Source organism: Typha latifolia, chromosome 12 (genome assembly GCF_019914945.1).
Source record: "Typha latifolia isolate L0001 chromosome 12, TyphaL0001v2, whole genome shotgun sequence".
Lineage (NCBI taxonomy): Eukaryota > Viridiplantae > Streptophyta > Magnoliopsida > Poales > Typhaceae > Typha > Typha latifolia.
The window spans coordinates 7,933,828-7,952,844 of record NC_133097.1 but is presented as its reverse complement, the minus strand read 5'-3'; the positions used below and the strand labels follow the sequence as shown (position 1 = coordinate 7,952,844).

Below are 19,017 nucleotides of genomic sequence, written 5' to 3'. Positions count from 1 at the left end.
GTCAAGCTAGCTACAAAGTGCTCTCTCTTAGCCCACACTATCATCATAGACTATTTTGTACTCTCGTGCCTCTTCTTACCTTATCCTTTCATTGTTTTATCACCTTCATGCGCTTTCCTTTATTACTCTCGTGCCTCTTCTTACCTTATCATTTTGCTACCATTGATCGCTTCTCAATTGAGTCAAAAACAACATTTCTTATGCCATCGCCTCCTTGTGCCATCTCGACACTTGTGCTGCTCTACCTCTATGCACCACTCAGCTGCCCTTTGATTGACAAAGATTTTTAGGGTCAATAGATGCCATTGTTACCCTCCCCTCAACCAGTGTCTCATTGCTCGGTGTCTCTTATGCTATCATCACCTTCCCCTATCTTGTTAGTTGACGTTCTTTAATTATTATTGTCGCGCCTCCCATATTACAGTCATGTTGCTAGTACCTTCGTCCCAAGTACAATACATTTTGTGAGATTTTAAATATTTTCTTTTATGTTTTGGTCTTGTTATATAATTATATTTTTTAGGTGTTCTTTTATTTTTCTATCTTGATTTGCGAGCTCTTACTGCTCCTTCATTCTTTCGGAGATTCATATGTTCATATTTTGGACTACTAGCTTGATAGAACCCTATAGCTGGCTTGATATTCTCCGCTCTTTAAAATCTATCATGAATACGCTCTATTTGTTTTATTTTTTTATTTTTTTTGTACCTTCAAACTTGATAATTTGTAAATATATTGTCTATTATAGGCCAAATGTAAGGTTCATATTACATCACATGTTTCATGCGAAATCTAGACAACTTCCTTTTGTCTTTATCAAATGACTTGTTCCACCTCACTAAATTAGAACATCAAAGCCACTTCATTTTATCATAAAATTTTTCTGGTGGGAACCAATTCAAGCTGGGGGCCACCTTTCAAAATGGATCAAATTATATATTTTTTTTAAAACAAAAATTACTTTGTTTAATTGACTAGTAATTGTGACTGACTACAAGATGACCCAAATAAAATAAAAGTCTTAACTTTGATGAAGTATACATGCAAAATAGAGATTCTAATAGGGCATACATGCAAAATATGTATGTATATATATATGTATATAAAGAACCCTAATATTTGTAAGCGAGGAATGGGTCTACTACTCTACCATTATACATATTTTACAATTAGAACCCACGCATTAGTTTGAATTGTGGAATGTTGACTCTTAGAAGGACAGACCTATCTGTATGAGAATCTAGCCATGTGTTTGGTGTTTAATGTAATTGACCAATAAAACCTAACAAGAGGATTGGTTGCACCCAACTATTTGTCAAACGTTAGATGACATCTATCAAATTAAAAATATTTAAATTTTAAATTTTTTTTTCAAAAAAAAAAAATCTATGAGAGAAATGTTCAAATGAACGAAAGGTTGAGCAAGAAAATAGGAAGAAGAGTTGGAAGAGGGTGGGTTACCTCTCTCTTATAAGACGTGCCTTCCATTGCTTTACAACATTGTTGGGAATTTTGCACGACTAAATTGCCATGAGAAAAGTTAAATAGAATTAGTATAATATTACCTCTTTCGTTTGGGTATTTCTGCAAATATGCCTCCGCTTCAGCGATCTTTACTGTTATCTTACAAACATACCCCCGCGTTTTGGATATTTTACATATCGCCCCTTCGGCTATGGTTATGCTGCGAATACTACCTTACATAATAAATCGAACCTACTCGTATTTAAAAATGCGTTTGATTGCTGGAAATTAAAATTCTAGCTTTTGCTCTCTTCTATCAAAAAAAAAAAAAAACGTCACAAAAATTAAAAAGTAAAATTACTTTAATATGTCAATTATTTGATTTACTTTCTACAATCAAATATCAAAACTCAAAGGTAGTAAAGTTTCGCAAATAACTACTTTCTTCCTTTATTTCTAGCATCAAACACTCTCTCATACTATAAAGTTTTGCATGCATGATACTTTCTCTTTGATAGTTAGAATAAGAAAAAGGACTAAATTCTCAAAAGTGAAAACTTAGTAGTTTTTTTTGTAAATTAAGAATGTATTAAACAGATACACAGTGGTGTCTCGCACGTGTAAGGTGCAAACGGCATCATAATAGAAAACTTAGTATATACTAAGGATAAATAAAATGTAACTCATCTCTTTAGCCAAAAATAAGAAAATATATATTTTCCTAGGGGCTCTAAAATTTTAACAAAGAAAATAAATAGATAATTAATGAAAGAGACATTTCGAAACAAAAAATAAATAAGAAGATATATGTGAAAATTGATAAAAGTTCAGTAAGTTTTAAAAAATATATTTCTATTTTTTTTCCTTCAAAATAACCCATTTTTAATTTATTAATGGAAACGTCTTTATATCTACATATTTAATTTGTTCAGTTAGAGTTGGTGGCGTTTGATTTGCTGTACTGCAAGAAGAGTAGGTGGATGCATTTAATCTAAACCTCAATGGATGCAAGAATTAGAACTTATTTAATGTTAAGTTGCATTGCACTCCATGATCCATGGCCTACCAATTCAAGAGACCATTTCTAAATAGTTGGTAAACTAATTTGGTAGGAGTGATGCTTTCGTACTCATGAAAAGCAAACACGGCACTTAGAAATTAAGTTTGGTCATCTCCAATAGTGGTGTTTTCTGAATTTATCCAATAGATTTTTGCAAGCTTAATGGTGGCTTACCATGTTCCATATTCATTACTAAGCTAAGAACTTTGCATAGGTGGCATATAGTGACAGCTCTTTGACATATTGCGTTACTTTGAATTGACTTGATCATCCAACCCCTAGATAGGAATTTGATCATTGGGATAGAATAATGCATTGCATATGTAATATATGTATAATACCAAGTCTAAAAGATTATATACACACAAAAAAAGGAGTTTTTGAGGATATACATGCAAAACAAAACTTTGGACTAGGAGTTTAAGTTTGTCTGAAACAGTGAGTCAAATGGGAATACAACTTTGGGCACATCAAGAATATTCAAAGTCACAAAAGCATATTATTAAAGTTATGCTTGAACTCTGGCAGCTTAGAAAGATAAATTTACCTTCTTTTTTTCTCTTTCGTTCAGTTATTCAACCTGAAACACTAGCAGAGATGATGAGAGGAGCAGCCATTGAAGCTATAAATGACATACCCTTACCACTCTTATGGAGTTTTCTTCTTCGAATTGCTTTCTAGCCTCATGTTAGCTTAAAAAAATAAGACACATAAGACTGGATTTGTCTCAATCAATAGATTAGCTAATGAATACATAAGGCCTCTTTTTTTCACAATAATTTAGAGGGTGAGAGTGTCAACTTCAAACAAAACAAAAGTAGCGCAGTGAGATCTCAAAGCAAACAAAATTTTAAGATGGTAAAGTGGAAGATGATGGCAATGTAATGCAAAGAAAATGATAAATAATAGTTGATAAGGTTGTGGTAGGATTGAAATGTAAGTCTGCGGTGGAGATAGATAAATATCACTTTCATTTGTATGGGATACAGAGAAGATGCATGATATGCCACTGTGAGGCCACTTTTGTAGTGAGACATCTAACCACTGCAAAAGGTGGAACAACATTATGATTTTTTTAATATATAATTGCCAATAAAAGCTGTTTAAATGTGCAATTGCCATTATAATGGCTTTGCAATCATTGGTACTATTTTACTCTTAATATATGAAACGTTTGAAATTGTCAACTGAGAATCTAAATCCTAACCCATATCTATATATATATATGTTAACATTCCAAATTTTTAGAAAGAAGAGACATATCTTTCATTAATATTCCGTAAAAATTAATCATGATAATGATTCTAAATGAGATCAATTGAAAAAAAAGAAGTAAAGATGTTAATAGTAATTTCGTAAAAGAGAGGTTGAAACGGACCGCTGTGAATGCTGACACGTTGGCACATTAATGAGTAAGCATAGACAACGGACGGCCGAGATCAACGGGACCACATGATCAATTGACGGCGTTATCGCATCGCAAGCTGAGCCGGGAAATCCAGGCAAAATAAACGAAGAAAAAAGGTTGGACTGTCGCCATCGCGGAATGAGAGTCGTACATATCTCATCCGACGGCCCCTGCAGCTTCACCGCGAAGTGTAAGCCGTCCGAGCGAGGGGCCCGAAGTAATGCCCAAAATGAGAAAATGTCCGGCGAGAAATTGTAGCGAGAAGTTAAGCCGACAACTCGTGTCCGCTGCGTGATATCTTCAGGTGGTCCGTTCGAGACCTTTATGCGGACGAGTAGATCTGGGGATTGGATGAAGGGAAAGAACGGTACGGATTTCGAACGCATAGGTTAATGTATGCATGGATATGAGAGCGGTGCTGTTACCGTACCAACAACCTCACCTCATAACGGCTATAATTTCCCATCCCGCCCTCGTCCTCTTTCTAGCCATCCTCTACCTTCGTCTCTCTCTCTCTCTCTCTCTCTCTCTCTCTCTCTCTCTCTTAAAAAATGGAGCCTGCGGCGGTTCGCCGGTGAGAATCTAAGAGCATCACCGTGGCGTAGATTTAACAACGAATCTAGCAATGGCTTCGTCGCACGATTACGCCGGAGTGCCGCCCGGCGATTTCCCGGTGGCCGCCGCCGAGCGGTCGGTGCTCGTGCCCCTCGGGCGCCCGCCGAGGCCGGAGCGGCCTCGGGCGAGCAAATTCGTCGCCGAGATGAGGCAGCTCACGTCCCGCCTCTCGATCCGGGAGAAGAAGCCGGCGCCGCCGGCTGCCACCGGTGCCGGCAGGTCGATGAACAGAATGCAGTCCAGCGCGCAGCTAGGGCTGAAGAGCCTTCGGTTCCTCGATAAGACGTCTGGGAAAGACGGCGGGTGGAAGGCCGTCGAAAAGAGATTCGAGCAATTCGCCGTCGCCGGACGACTGCCGAAGGAGAATTTTGGGAAATGTATTGGTGAGTGAACCCTAGCCTCCCTCGGATTACCTATTGAATTAATTAGGATTTAGGCATCAATACTTGTGGAACTAGTTCAGTACAATGGTACCAGATCTAGATAGGCAATTTAGAATTCTTATGCTTAATATCTACCTGGATCTGGTTTCTTTAAGGCATGGGGGATTCCAAGGAGTTCGCCGGTGAGCTTTTCATCGCACTGGCGAGGAGGAGGAACCTGGAAGCTGCAGATGGGATCGATATAATACAACTGAAGGAATTCTGGGAAGAGATGACTGACCAAAACTTCGATTCACGGCTAAGGATCTTCTTTGACATGTAAAGGTCTATGAACTCTCTTTTTCCAGTAGTAGATATGTGAGAACCCTTGCATGACATGGTGGCTTTGCTCTTCTTGCTTCAGGTGTGACAAGAATGGTGATGGAAAACTCTCTGAGGATGAGGTGAAGGAGGTGAGGCGATGGAAACATTTCTATTACACAAATGTTATAATATCTTTTAGACTTGGGGATGAAAACAGTATGCTCTTTTGGTAGGTTATTATATTGAGTGCCTCTGCGAACAAGCTTGCAAAGCTGAAGGGGCATGCCGCAACTTATGCTGCCCTGATCATGGAAGAGCTTGACCCAGATCATCTTGGCTACATTGAGGTATTAAAACTATGCTGAATACTTTTTCAAAGGCATGAGACCGATTGCAATAGGTATATTGACCGCTTACAATATTTATTCTTACAGATTTGGCAGCTCGAAACATTACTTCGAGGGATGGTGAGTTCACAGGGAAATGAGAAGATGACCAAGAGGACAAACAGCCTTGCGAGAACTATGATACCGAAGCGATACAGAAATCCTGCGAAGAAGTATGTGAGCAAGACTGCAGATTTCATCCTTGAGAACTGGAAGAGGATATGGCTTGTGTCAATATGGTTGACGCTAAATATTGCGCTGTTTGTGTGGAAATTTGAACAGTACAAGAGGAGAGCAGCATTTGAAGTGATGGGCTATTGTGTCTGTGTAGCCAAAGGCGCAGCAGAGACGTTGAAGCTGAACATGGCATTAATTCTGATACCTGTTTGTCGAAACACACTCACAAGGCTCAGATCAACTTCTCTTAGCAATATCATTCCGTTTGATGATAACATCAACTTCCACAAGGTATGGAGAACTAATCTTGCACATAACTATACAAAGAATATTGAAGCAACCATTAATTCTTCTATTGCTCATCGGCGTCTCCAGGTCATTGCATTGGCGATCGCAACTGGGACTATTGTTCATACACTTTCTCATGTTACATGTGATTTTCCAAGGCTAATCACTTGCCCGAATTCCAAATTCCTTGCCACTTTAGGGCCCAATTTTGACTTCAAGCAGCCGACTTATCCATCACTGCTAGCTAGCATTCCTGGGGTCACTGGGATCCTGATGATCATCATGATGGCGTTTTCCTTCACACTGGCAACGCATTTTTTCAGGAGGAGTGTGGTGAAGTTGCCGTCTCCCCTCCATCACTTGGCAGGATTCAATGCATTTTGGTATGCTCACCACCTTCTCGCGCTTGTTTATATCCTCCTAGTGCTGCATGGCTTCTTTATCTTCCTCACCAAGAAATGGTACAAAAAGACAGTAAGTATCGGGGATTTTTTCTCTTCCTTTTTTTTTTTGGCATCAAGTAGTTTCTTTTCCACAGTCATCCGTAAGTTTTAATCAGACCAGATCTTTTCTTCTTCTTGCCCAGACATGGATGTACCTTGCAATTCCAGTCCTTTTCTATGCCTGTGAGAGATTAATCAGAAAATTTCGTGAGAAGAACTACCGTGTGACCATTGTTAAGGTAAGCTCTTTTCAGATTGATACACAGACAAAATATCACAAAATATTTCTACTTGTTTTTTGAACTAAATAACAAACGAATTTTATCTTTTATTATTATGCAGGCAGCAATTTATCCAGGAAATGTTCTTTCCATACATATGAAAAAGCCACCAGGATTCAGGTACAAGAGTGGAATGTACCTGTTTGTGAAATGCCCGGATGTCTCACCATTTGAATGGTATGTTATCATCTCGAGATGCAGATTACTGAGAAGTAATATCTCTTGCTTTCAGCTTCTTATGCTTATCTCAACAGGCATCCCTTCTCGATCACATCTGCTCCAGGAGACGACAACTTGAGTGTCCATATCCGAACCTTGGGGGACTGGACAACTGAACTCCGAAATTTATTTGGAAAGGTTTGGTTAGCCAAATTTGGCAGTATATATTCAATGTAAATAATTTTCTAAATTAGAACATGTTGAATCAAAAGAATGGAACAAAGTATTAGTAAAGATGCCTCTTGATGCAGGCCTGTGAGGCTCAAGTTACTTCCAAGAAGGCAAGTCTTATCAGACTTGAAACCACAGTTATAGCAGATGCTGAGATTGAACAGACTAGGTGATTAGATGATCGTGGTCTTTAAGTGTCTTTCATTGAATCTCCGTGCACAAAGTATCAGAAGCATTTCGCTAACATGACTTTCTTCACAGATTCCCAAAGCTCCTGATTGATGGCCCTTACGGTGCACCGGCACAAAATTACAAGAAATATGACATTCTTTTGCTCATCGGACTTGGAATTGGTGCAACTCCCTTCATCAGCATATTGAAGGATCTGTTGAACAATATAAAGTCCAACGAAGTAGGTCACTTGAGCATTTCCAGAGTTTTGTTAGATCATATTAAAAAGAAGAAAATAATTACTAACATACTGAGTCTAAGCAGGAGATCCAAAGCATACACAAGTCTGAGATAAATAGCATCAAGAGTGATGGTCCAGGAAGGGCTTATTTCTATTGGGTAACAAGGGAACAGGGCTCATTCGAATGGTTCAAAGGTGTCATGAATGATGTTGCCGAGAGTGATCATGATGTACTTCCTCAGTAACTGCTTCATTAAGCTTTTTCCATTCTCATTGTTTCTGACAGATAACAGATAATGTGATGTTCATCTATTGCAGAATGTTATAGAAATGCACAATTACCTGACCAGTGTGTATGAAGAAGGTGATGCTAGGTCTGCGTTGATTGCTATGGTTCAGTCGCTTCAACATGCCAAAAATGGTGTTGATATCGTGTCCGGAAGCCGGGTAAGCACTCATTATCACTGCTTAAGGTAAAACATTACAAAACAGACATTTGTTTTCTCTCTAACAGTTACCCTTCCATAACAGATTCGGACACACTTCGCAAGGCCAAACTGGAGAAAGGTGTTCTCTGATTTAGCCAATGCCCACAAGAACTCTCGTATAGGTAAGCACAATAGAGTTCAATGTGGTGCTTTAATGCCTGTGAATTTGCTAACACAGAGAACTGCAGGTGTTTTCTATTGCGGATCTCCAACACTTACAAAACAATTGAAAGATCTTTCGCAAGAGTTCAGCCATACAACATCTACTCGCTTCCACTTCCACAAGGAGAACTTCTAAACTCCGAACCAAGAGAACATAGATGGACAGCATATACTTGTACAGGAGAAGGAAGGAGATTCCGATACATGATAGTATTATATGTTTTCTTACAGCTATATGTATAGAATTTGTATTGTTAGTCAATAGTGCATTGTGCGCATAGATTAAGATGAGTTACAAATCAACCAGTATATATGGACAAAAATCAGGTTCCTTGTTACAATTGTTTGGAGCCAAGACAAGTGCTTGAGAGAATAATGTAGCAGGCAGGCCATTGGCTGCCTTTCTTGAACTTATAAAAAGACCAGTGCATTGAATATATGATCTTTATCTTCCTTTTCTTGTTTATTGTAAATACCTAAGTTGAAGCATCTTCTGCAATAATGGCAGTGTTCACTCTTGCACATTCAGATTCAACTCACGTCGCACTTTGAAAAATATTTGATAGAGATACTTCTCAACATATTGTTTTGCCTCTTCAAAATTTCTCGCCAGTTTGCTTCCTTTTTTGGGTGCTCACTATACTCCTTTTAGATGCTTGCGGCAACTTTGGTGCCTTCTCCACAGTCCCTTCACCTTTGGTTTGACTTTTCCTTGATCTACCTATGTTATAACCAGAGTCCCTAGCAGAATTCTCACACTTACACCTTTGCAAAGCCAAGTTTTTGAGTGGAATCGATATGTCAAGAGGCAACAGCACTTCCTCCAGTTCATGCCACTCAAGATCTTCAAGATCCCCATCTTCGTACACAACCCTGTACCAATTTGTTTCTCTATCATACTTAACCACTTTGCCAGGGTAATACTGATCTCCAAACAACTTGCTTACTTTCCTTCCTTCCAGCCATTCGGCAAAACAAGGATCACCTTCAGATTCTGCATTGCTAGCATTATGCATAGGTTCATGTACAGAGCCATCACAGGTCAAATTCGGGACGCCGTTAATTATGATAGCAGGCTCTCCAACCACCTCAATTACAGCAGATTCTGCCTTTTGTCTGTCGTGAACTGTTTCCATGACACTAAATTGTACAAGTCTCCGATAAAACTAACAGAAGAAGTGGATGATCTGTATCACAGAGAAAGTAGAACTTTGAGATCAGACATTTTCTTGTTTAACATAGCCTGAAAGACAGGATTGGCAATGGCAAACATTCTCACTGCCCCACTACCTGGCTTGTAGACTCTAATTGTTCCTATTTGTAGAGACAAAAGGAATGTGCAATTGAGTTCATCTAAGTAATATGTCACTAAGAGTGTATGTTCCTACTTATACATGTATATAGAGAGAGAAGACTAAAGATTTCAAATTTGAAACGAATAAGACATGGAAAAAATTCTTTTTCCGAAATAACTACTAAATTAATAATAATAATAATAATAATGATCTTTGCAAGGTTTAAATAAACTTTCACCCCTTATATTCAACTGGAACCGGTACTTTTTTTCATCATATTTGACTAATCTACAAATCAAATTTAAAAAAAAAATATTTATTAGAAATAAATTTATAAATAAGGATAAAATTTTTAATCTATTTAAAATAATACTAATCGAATTTCATACAATAAAATATGACAAAAATATACATACATTTTAAACATATATTATATCTTTGTGATATAAAATCTGATATATAATATTTTAGATGTGTTAAAAAATTTATCCAATTATCTATAACTTTATCTCTACCGATCTTCTCATTCGTGATTAAAGTGACACAAATGAAATATAGAGTGGTGAAGTGATTTCCCCTTCACTATATTACCTAAAACTAGTTATCTCCACCGGTTCACCCAAAACACTCCCTGCCCTATTCCTTCTTCAATTACTCAACTTGTATTCTTCTCCAACTCCATTTCTCTTCCCAAATCTGTGCAATATATACTTCTTGACTCTGTATCATATTCTTGAGAACATTCCTCTCAAAACAGCTCTGGCTAACTCGCATATAAGTAAACAGACTGAAACGATAACATACGAAGAATAACAGAAGGAAGAAGAAGAAGAAGAAGAAGAAAGAAACACTTCAAGAAGCACGATAACATTGGCAAGATTTGAGGCAAAGATTAGAACAGGAATACCACTGAGATTTATGGAATCCTTGTTGTGAAAGCAGACCCAAGCTGGAAGAAGTGGGCTCAGGGAGATGGAATTCGACCCTAATCTTCGTGCGGTTCGGAACGCAAACACAAGGTGAGTTCTTTTCGCCTTCACTGGATGTGAATAGGGATTTAAATTAAGTTCATACTTGATTCGGATCCGCTTCGATTACTGGCCACGGAGAAAGCAGTGGGTCCGAGTCGGAAGGCATATCGGTACGGGTTGGAAACGGCGGCGGGTTAGGACACGGATCCGCTAACCCGCCTCTCGCCATGAACGTGGCACGTGTATGTATGTTCTTTTATGGTTTTAAAAAGATAATAAAGTTGTAATAATTTGTATAGCCAAAGCTTCTAAATGTTGGATATATAACTTGATTGGAACTCTACATTAGAGAGTTTATTTTTATCGGGCAATATCTAACAAAAGAGAAAATATTATATTACTTTTTAATTTATAAAATAATATGTAATACTCATAATTTGATCCTAAATTTTGATTCCCTTTTTATTTTTACTTTAAAATTAATAAACTTATTCAAGAGTATTAAGATAATTGTACATCTCTAATTAATTTAGTTATTCTTTATAACTAATGTGTAAGGGTTGAATATATTATAAATATCGATATTGTAGGGTGTAGATAATAATATTTAAGACAAAAGGATTACTTTTTGATAAATTTTCCAACAACTTAATATATCTAGCTATCTCCTTTTAATAAATCTTTCGTAATTAACATTAGACCTCTAGTATGCATTGTATAGGATCGATCAACTCAACTCCTTTATATATATATATATCCATAACCACTACATAGTTAGGTTTTCTTGTCTTTTAAAAAGAAAAGAAAAGGGAGAGTAGATTCCAAATAGAAGTTGTTGTTCTTCTACAGTGATTCTGCTGTTGATGCCAAGTAATTCTTTTCTTCTCTGAGAAGTGGAAGACAAGACTGAGTTACTTGTTGGGGCTTGCCCGAGGTATCTTTGACTTCAGCTTTGCATCAGTCACATCATCTGCCCGACCAAAATCCAATCCCATGCACTTGTTTTCTTCTTCTTTTTCTTTTTTCCTTTTGTTTGTGTTCAGTTTGTTTCAAAGGTTTGATTATTATATATCTATCAGGAAAAGACATCTGCATGCATGTATTTTGTACTGGTTTAGCAAGTCTTCTATCTCGCTCTTTTTGTTCCAATTTGTCTACCACTTGACTGCGGCTAGCTAACTAGCTAGCTTCAAGATAAAAACACAATAAACAAAAACCCGAGAGGATAAGAGAGAGTAAAGATCTTGCACTGGGCTTGATTTAAGAGTGAAGAAGTCTTAGCATTAACTACGTAGTACAAGTAGTGGAAGATATGTAAGAAGAGTGATGAAACTGACGAAGGACACTAAATGCATGCAGAACGTGCATATTTTAGAGAAAGTAAAGCTAATTAGTAGATGAGATCGACCAAGCTACAAGTTGGCTACTTGTTGCACTAATTTAGTTGGTGGAAGTGGAGCATGAGGAGGATTTGGATGAGCTGCACTCTTCTCGGAGGCTAGTGCTCTTGATGGGGAAGAGATCCAAGGTTCTTGGAGGTCTGCAGCATGGAGGACTAGAAGCAATGCTTAGATCCATTAGTGTCATCCATTCTTGCTCATTTGCCATATGTACACTTGAAGCAGCAGCTGCCTCTTGTTCATGGTTCTTTCCATCTTCTAGCTTCCCCACCAGATCCATTCCTTGGTCGGTTGCTTCATTAGAGTAGCCCTAACCAAGTAGATCGAAAATGGTTATAGTACACATTAGAACACTGCATGAGATATAAAAATCTGAATTTATTTTGCCAATTAATATTAGTAAAGAATGTAACTACAAAAAGAAAGATTAAGAACTTAGGTTTATATTTTTTTTTTCATTTTCCTTGGCATACGACTGATTAAAGAAAATACGAAAAAAAACCCTAAAAATCAAGAGGAAAACCTAGCATTTGTTGTAACAGTAGTAGTTTAAAGAAGACCTGAGGTGAGTTCTGTGGGTGGAGTGGAAGATGATGGACGGCGGCAGGAGAAGCACAAGCTTCCTCCGAAAGGATCGGCTGCTGGTGGCGGCTAAGCCGGCGGCGCATCTTCTGGCGGTCCCTCGCCTTGTGGTTCTGAAACCAATAGAACACATTCTTGCCTTCGATCTTCCCGTAGAAGGAGAGATGCGCCGTTATCTGCTGTATCTGCGCCGCGTTCGGCGTGCGAACGCCGCTCCGGTACATCTCCTCCAGTATCATCAGCTGCTCCGGGGTAGGGCACCACCTTGTTGAGGGAGTTTGAGGCATGTCTCTCTCTCTCTCTCTCTCTCTCTCTCTCTCTCTCTCTCTCTCTCTCTCTCTCTCTCTCTCTCTCTCTCTCTCTCTCTCTCTCTCTCACTCTCACTGTGTCTACTACTAACTATATGCTTTGTCTCTATATTTGGTAGTATATATTCTCACTGTTAATGCTACTTTTGTCTCTCTTCTCTTTTGGGTCCTGAGTTATATATAGAGCCAGGGACGTAGGTTAAAGTGTTCTAGGGCTATGAGGGAGACAGAGTGATGTTTAATTAAGGGAGAGAAGGGACAAGAGAGAAGGGGTGGAGAAGTGCTGTCATGCTGATGATGCACTCAGAGAGGCATTGATGAAAGGTTTCAATGCTTTGGTTCGATGGATTTCTTTCCTTTTCTTTATATCTCATGGCTTCTTCATTGTTCCTTTCTCTTTGCCCCTTAGTTGTACATCTATATATACATATATGAGAGAGAGAGAGAGAGAGAGAGAGAGAGGCCATTTAAGGCAAGGAATGACACGCAGCAGCTAGCAATAGTTACACACTTTCTGCATGTCTGGATAGGTAGCATTCGGATTGGAGTGTTAAATTATTAGGTGATGATGACCAGTATCATTCAGTCTACTCCTTCCAATGAGCAGATGAATTTTAGCAAGAGTTTTGTATGTGAAGAAAAAGAAGAAAAAAATCCCATCGCTTGTATAATGGCATGCATATGTATTAATCTGGTTAGATATTATACACTTGGCCAGACTAAATCAATCGTTGGAATAAAATTGTATTCTAACTTTCTATCTTTTGTTGAAAATATGGAAATTGTAGATATCTATTCTGCGTACCTGAGTATAATTAACTACTACTTAATCGTGAATAAAATACACACAAAAAAGTAAGTATCACATGTGTGTATAAGCACGCAAATATATGTTGGATAACTTTTGTCTTTCTAGGGGGCATATGAATATTGAAAAGAAATTCTTTTTTTCTGACGTTGTTATGGTAGTACAAGACGAAGACAAAAAATTATAGAGTTTTTGACCAAACTACGTCACCCCGCAAACTTATTTATCAAAATTGTTTATCTCTCATATTTGAAAAAATAAAATAAAATCTTAAGCACGATTCTCAACTTCTTCTTGTTTAAAATAAATGAGCTATCGAATAATAGTCACACAAGTAATGATAAACATTAAAAATTTTACATAAAAAATTACGAATTTAAACTAGGATCAAATCAATCACTAATAAACTGTTACAGTTTTCAAGACTAACTTACAGATATTCTATTAATCTCCACGACTCTATCTGAAACAATCTTGATCATTTGACCTCGCAATTCACCGCCTCCTTTGAATGAGTTCCAATCTCAGTAATGCTTAATATTGATCTTCCGTCTTAGTGACCCTTCAGACAAATATTTTCGTGTAATAAAGATGATCAAAGCTTAGGTTGGTGTAAATCAACGTTTCTTCAATAATGTGTCTTCATAGTAATAACCAATAGCCCATAGAGTTAGGCCATACTAACCGTATATATCTTTTCAAGATAAATTCGAATATTAATCAAATTAGGTTTCACAGATTCCCAAAATTTACAAAAATTTACGGTCTAGTTTGAACGTAAGATTGCCCCCCGTTCGAATAGCCTGACTTGCGTCTCTGTATTATCAAACGGTTTCAAACGATTGTCAGAGTGTATTCAAATGATCAAATATGCTCTTCTATATCTTCGGAGGGCTGTCATGGTGTGTTTGAACAAACAAAATTGTGCATCTATATCTTTGAAAAAACTTAAATTCTTGGAAATTCAAAATAATTCAACTCAAATCTTAACAACACTTGTACATAGGCTCATTTACATAGATAAAAACACTCATAATATTGTCTACTCATTTATCAACACTAAAAACATATCAATATTTATTATCTAAAGGGATTTATTTTAGACACCCAGCAAAAAATATTAAACTCTTCGTCATTTATATAATAAGATATAACAATGCTGATATCATCAAATACTTTAGATGAGAAATACATGCAAATATGAGAACATGTGAAAATTAAATAGTGGAAAGGAAATATTTAATTTATATTTATCTTATCAAAATCTAAATGTAATATTTTCTCTAGTCTACCATATTGTAATATGACAAATCTTTCTAGTTCATCTCTTTGTATAAGAGAAACTTCTAAAATTTTAGAATGTGAGATTTAACACGCACTGCTGGGTGTCTTATATATCATGCTGTGATGTATCAAGCACGTAGTAAGAGCTGGCTCATTTAAAACTTCTGCACGTACGTAGATGAAGACATCTCTATCCATCGATCGATCGATCCGTCCGCGCTATTGAGCAGTACGAGTGGCAGACAGCAACAGACTTGCTCTCTTAGGCTAATTTTGATCTCAACGTTTGCATTGGGTTCCTCTCTCACTTGTTTGCTTGCTCTCAAATAACCTTCTTAATTAAACACACACACACACACACACACACACACATATATATATATATATATCTCCAATAGTATAATATGGCAGACAGCAACAGACCACCTTTTACGTAAGTTATAACAAGTTAGAGATGTGGGACAGAGAGAGATGTAATAAATCAAATAATACAATGCAATGAATTTGTTACAGGGAAAGGGATAATAAGATAATAAATTATCGCAACAAAGCCCTCACTTGGCAAATTGAATGAGGAGAGATAGTTATCGATTATTTCAGTTGCCTTCTCCTCGGATTTCGTGTCTGTCTATCTATCTATCTATCTATCCTTGGTCCCAATCGGCTTAAACTGTTTCGAGAGCAAAAGCCTGCTTCCATATTATAACAATCTTCATGAATACAACTAGATTTAATTGATTCAAAGCCTGTTCTATGTTGACCACCAAAAAGCAAAGGTTTGATGTATAGGATCGATCCACTCTCATTAAATTAATCTTTTTGTACCTTGTATGATCTTCTATAACTCAAAAAATGAAACGGTTTCCCTTTTATATATACCCTTCTGAAATCTCTTATTCACGTATATATCTCTTTTCTCTCTCTCTCTCTCTTTATATATATATATATGAGTTCACTTCAAACATAACTAAAGGTCAAGATTTTATTGGAAATATATATATCATTTTTCTTATTTGCATATATTTTCCAGTTTTAACAAAATTCTTACTTTAAAAAGTGACAAGTTTTGAAGGCTATACATTCAAATAATTTTTCCGAAAAAATATATATGAAAAAAAAAAGAATAAATTTATTTACAAATATAAATGGAAATATATATTATGCCGCTAAAAGCTTTCACAATTGTAAATATGGTTAATTTTATTAGATTTAAGTTGTGCTTTAATCATAATCATGATAATTATGTAATAATCCCTTTTTGTGGGTGTGGGAAAAACTTCTTCTCCGGGCCAAAAATAGAAAACTTTCTCCCCGAGTCCGGTCGCAGAACGCTTGAGAGAGCGGCGAAAAGTTATGGAAATCCACAACCTTTTCATAAAAGTGAGCAAGGCCTGCCTACGTGGAGAAGAAGAATGGCTACCAGACGTCCACGTGCACATTCTATATCTCTCAGGTTGTAGGATATTCCTACTAATCTCGCTAAATCCTCCTTAATTAAACTTGGAATATTATCCGGTGGAGGTCAAAGTTGATATTAGAGTGAGGAAGAAAAGAAACCTTTTATCTTGGTTGATACAAATATAGATGCAAAAAAAAAAAAAACAAAGTATTTTTATAATTAAATATATTGTACGTGGTGAACTTTGATTCACTGTGCGTAACCAAGTCGTCTTGGATTCTTTTCTCTGGCTTTTCTAGTTGCAGTTTAGTTAAAAGTTAAAAGGGGTATAGAAAAATAAATTTGGTCCCAATATTTTATTAGTTCTTCCTCTCTCAAAGAAAGAAAAAGAAGTGGTAGTTTTATTTATTTATTTCTTTATTTTTTTTTTTGTTGAAAAGTTCCTCTCTGCCTATAAAGAGAAGGCTGCATGCAATCAAGCTTCAAGGGTTGGTCTGGAGATATTGATAGTGTTGTCCTTGCAGCATGTAAATTTGGATGCAGTTGGTTGGTGTGCTTTGAATTGAAGGCTTGAGTTATAAATGTTTCACTATGTCCTGTGTGTGCATGTGTGTATTCCAGTGAACAATGTTGTGCAGTCTTTTATGATCCCTTCTCTTTTGCACCAGTCATTGACCTTAATTTCCAGTTTTTAACAGTTTCTGTGCAGTTGCCTCCATTCTCCACTCTCTCTCTCTCTCTCTCTCTCTCTCTCTCTCTCTCTCTCTCTCTCTCTCTCTCTCTCTTATTTTAAATTCAACAAGAATGAGAATTGATAAATATTTCTTTCAGAGTACAGGTGCACTCAATGTTCACAATTTGATTTCCTTTTTCTTTTTCGTTTTCAAAATGACAGAAGCACCTCATCTGATGCTCGCTGATGTATTCATCATACATATTATATTGCCATAATCACTTGGGCCTGATCATTAAAAGAGAGAAAAAAGAAGAAGAAGAAGAAGAAGAAGAAGAAGAAGAAAAGAAGAACCCTAAAAGGCATTAATTTATGCACCAAATTTTATATCCGAAGCATTAAAACCCAAACAGTGACAGAAGGCTAAAGAAAGAACCCCCCAAAAGCTTAGGTGGTTGGGAGGGAGGTCCAATAAATAGACCAAAAGGTTTCGAGTCCAGGGCGTAGGATAATGGAATCCACTGTGTTACGTTGACCAGAAACAAAAAGGAGTCGTCTTTTCCTCTTCCTCCCCCGTCCCCCATGGGCCCCACGGAATTCCCTCCCTTCTCGTCCTTTTCTCTTGGGAGTTGGGAACCGCATGATCTCCTCCCGATTCTACCATTTATTCCCACACCCATCTCCCAAAAGCTATATCGTCGTCGTCGTCTTCTTCTTCTTCTTCTTCTTCTTATTCATTCCTTTCTGGCTATCTATCCTATCCAGTGGGGACATCAAAGTGTGTAACAGGGAAAGCCTACTCTTTCTTTGCTCCTCTCTCGAGTCCAAAGAGGAAAATATTTGTTTATGAGACGGAAGAAGGCAAAACGAAGTTGCAGACAAACTCTGTTCTGCAATAGTTGTCTACTGTTTGATTTGCGAATGCGTGGGATAGAGTATTAAGGGCTTTGCTCTGTTCCAACTCTTCAAACAGGGAAATTTGCACTCAAAATAAGTCAATATGCACCCTGTTGCTTATTTGTTAATGAGCCTTTTTCAATATTTTATATATTGACCCTCCTAAATTATGAAAAATTTCTTGCACTCTTATATGATATTATTAATAGAGCATGTTAAAATAATTATTTTACCCTCGGCTATTTTTTCTTTCACTTTCTTTTCTCTAAAATAAAAGTAAAATGACTATTATTTTCTGAGAACTTAAAATTTTAAAATACTTCATTAGTTAATTTGGTTTGGTATGAAAGCAAATGTGTTGATTTCCAGTGTCACAAAACCTATCTATCATCTGAAAACGAAAATAACTTCAGTGCATAAACAAAATATCATAGCAAAGTTTGTGTTCAAATTCCGCTAGATCTATCTGTCATTTAAAATATAATCGTTCTCTGATAACTTAAATTTAATAAATAATATATTTCTAGCGCAACAACAATGTACAAAAGCCGTGGGGGTGCTATTTGAAAATAATAAAGATGAGAGGGTGTTTGAAATGCTAAATCGCCAGGGTCTCTTGTGCAAATTAGTTCCCCTTATTAAACATAAGAGCCTTTAATCTGATGAGGAAATAAAGGCCACCTGCGGCCCTGCCTGGTTGATGTCTCCGAATTCTTTCTTTTGAGTTCTTGACCCACTTGAGGATTTATAAACCTCAGAGTCAGTCAGTCTAGTCATTTCAAACTTCAGATCATACTACCTACTGCGTCTTCTTTTTCTAAGCCCATTAAAGCGTAATATAGTGGCTATAAAAAAAACTTAGGCCGAAAGAAGATGGGCTTCTGTTGGGCTTCATTTATGGGCTTAGAAGCTGTAATTAATTATTATGGCATTAATAATTCATGCATTGCATAGCTCATTCTGCTTTATGACAAGAATTATTTTAGTTTGCGGACTCCACCTTCTTAATTTAGTTAAACACTAATAAACACCTCATCTTATAAACTCCTCTGATCCTCTCATCTACTGTATAAAAAATTCGTCGAATCAAGTCAAGACTTGGCCCAGTTGACTCAGACTCACTAGAATTTTTCATAGAAA

At 36.9% G+C, this 19,017-nt stretch overlaps 2 protein-coding genes and 1 long non-coding RNA gene across 3 annotated transcripts; 1 reads left to right on the top strand and 2 right to left on the bottom strand.

Annotated features, from left to right (window-relative positions):
• The first annotated feature begins 4,407 nt into the window (after nucleotides 1–4,407).
• Nucleotides 4,408–8,713, top strand: LOC140798744 (putative respiratory burst oxidase homolog protein H). The gene is made up of 15 exons (XM_073152769.1): nucleotides 4,408–4,930; nucleotides 5,086–5,248; nucleotides 5,334–5,382; nucleotides 5,467–5,580; nucleotides 5,668–6,087; nucleotides 6,172–6,558; nucleotides 6,671–6,766; nucleotides 6,870–6,985; nucleotides 7,063–7,165; nucleotides 7,279–7,367; nucleotides 7,460–7,610; nucleotides 7,694–7,840; nucleotides 7,929–8,057; nucleotides 8,142–8,220; nucleotides 8,287–8,713. The coding sequence occupies exons 1-15, from the start codon at nucleotides 4,558–4,560 to the stop codon at nucleotides 8,394–8,396; spliced, it is 2,526 nt and encodes an 841-aa protein (XP_073008870.1). The 5' UTR covers nucleotides 4,408–4,557; the 3' UTR covers nucleotides 8,397–8,713.
• Nucleotides 6,029–10,593, bottom strand: LOC140798745 (uncharacterized). The gene is made up of 4 exons (XR_012110904.1): nucleotides 10,463–10,593; nucleotides 7,953–9,447; nucleotides 6,948–7,583; nucleotides 6,029–6,708 (listed from the first exon to the last, which is right to left on the bottom strand). It is a non-coding gene; the product is annotated as an uncharacterized lncRNA (long non-coding RNA).
• Nucleotides 10,594–11,966: 1,373 nt separating this feature from the next.
• LOC140798999 (WUSCHEL-related homeobox 3A-like) lies at nucleotides 11,967–12,732 on the bottom strand. The gene is made up of 2 exons (XM_073153094.1): nucleotides 12,487–12,732; nucleotides 11,967–12,236 (listed from the first exon to the last, which is right to left on the bottom strand). Exons 1-2 carry the CDS (start codon nucleotides 12,730–12,732, stop codon nucleotides 11,967–11,969), a joined length of 516 nt encoding a protein of 171 aa, XP_073009195.1.
• Nucleotides 12,733–19,017: the final 6,285 nt, after the last annotated feature.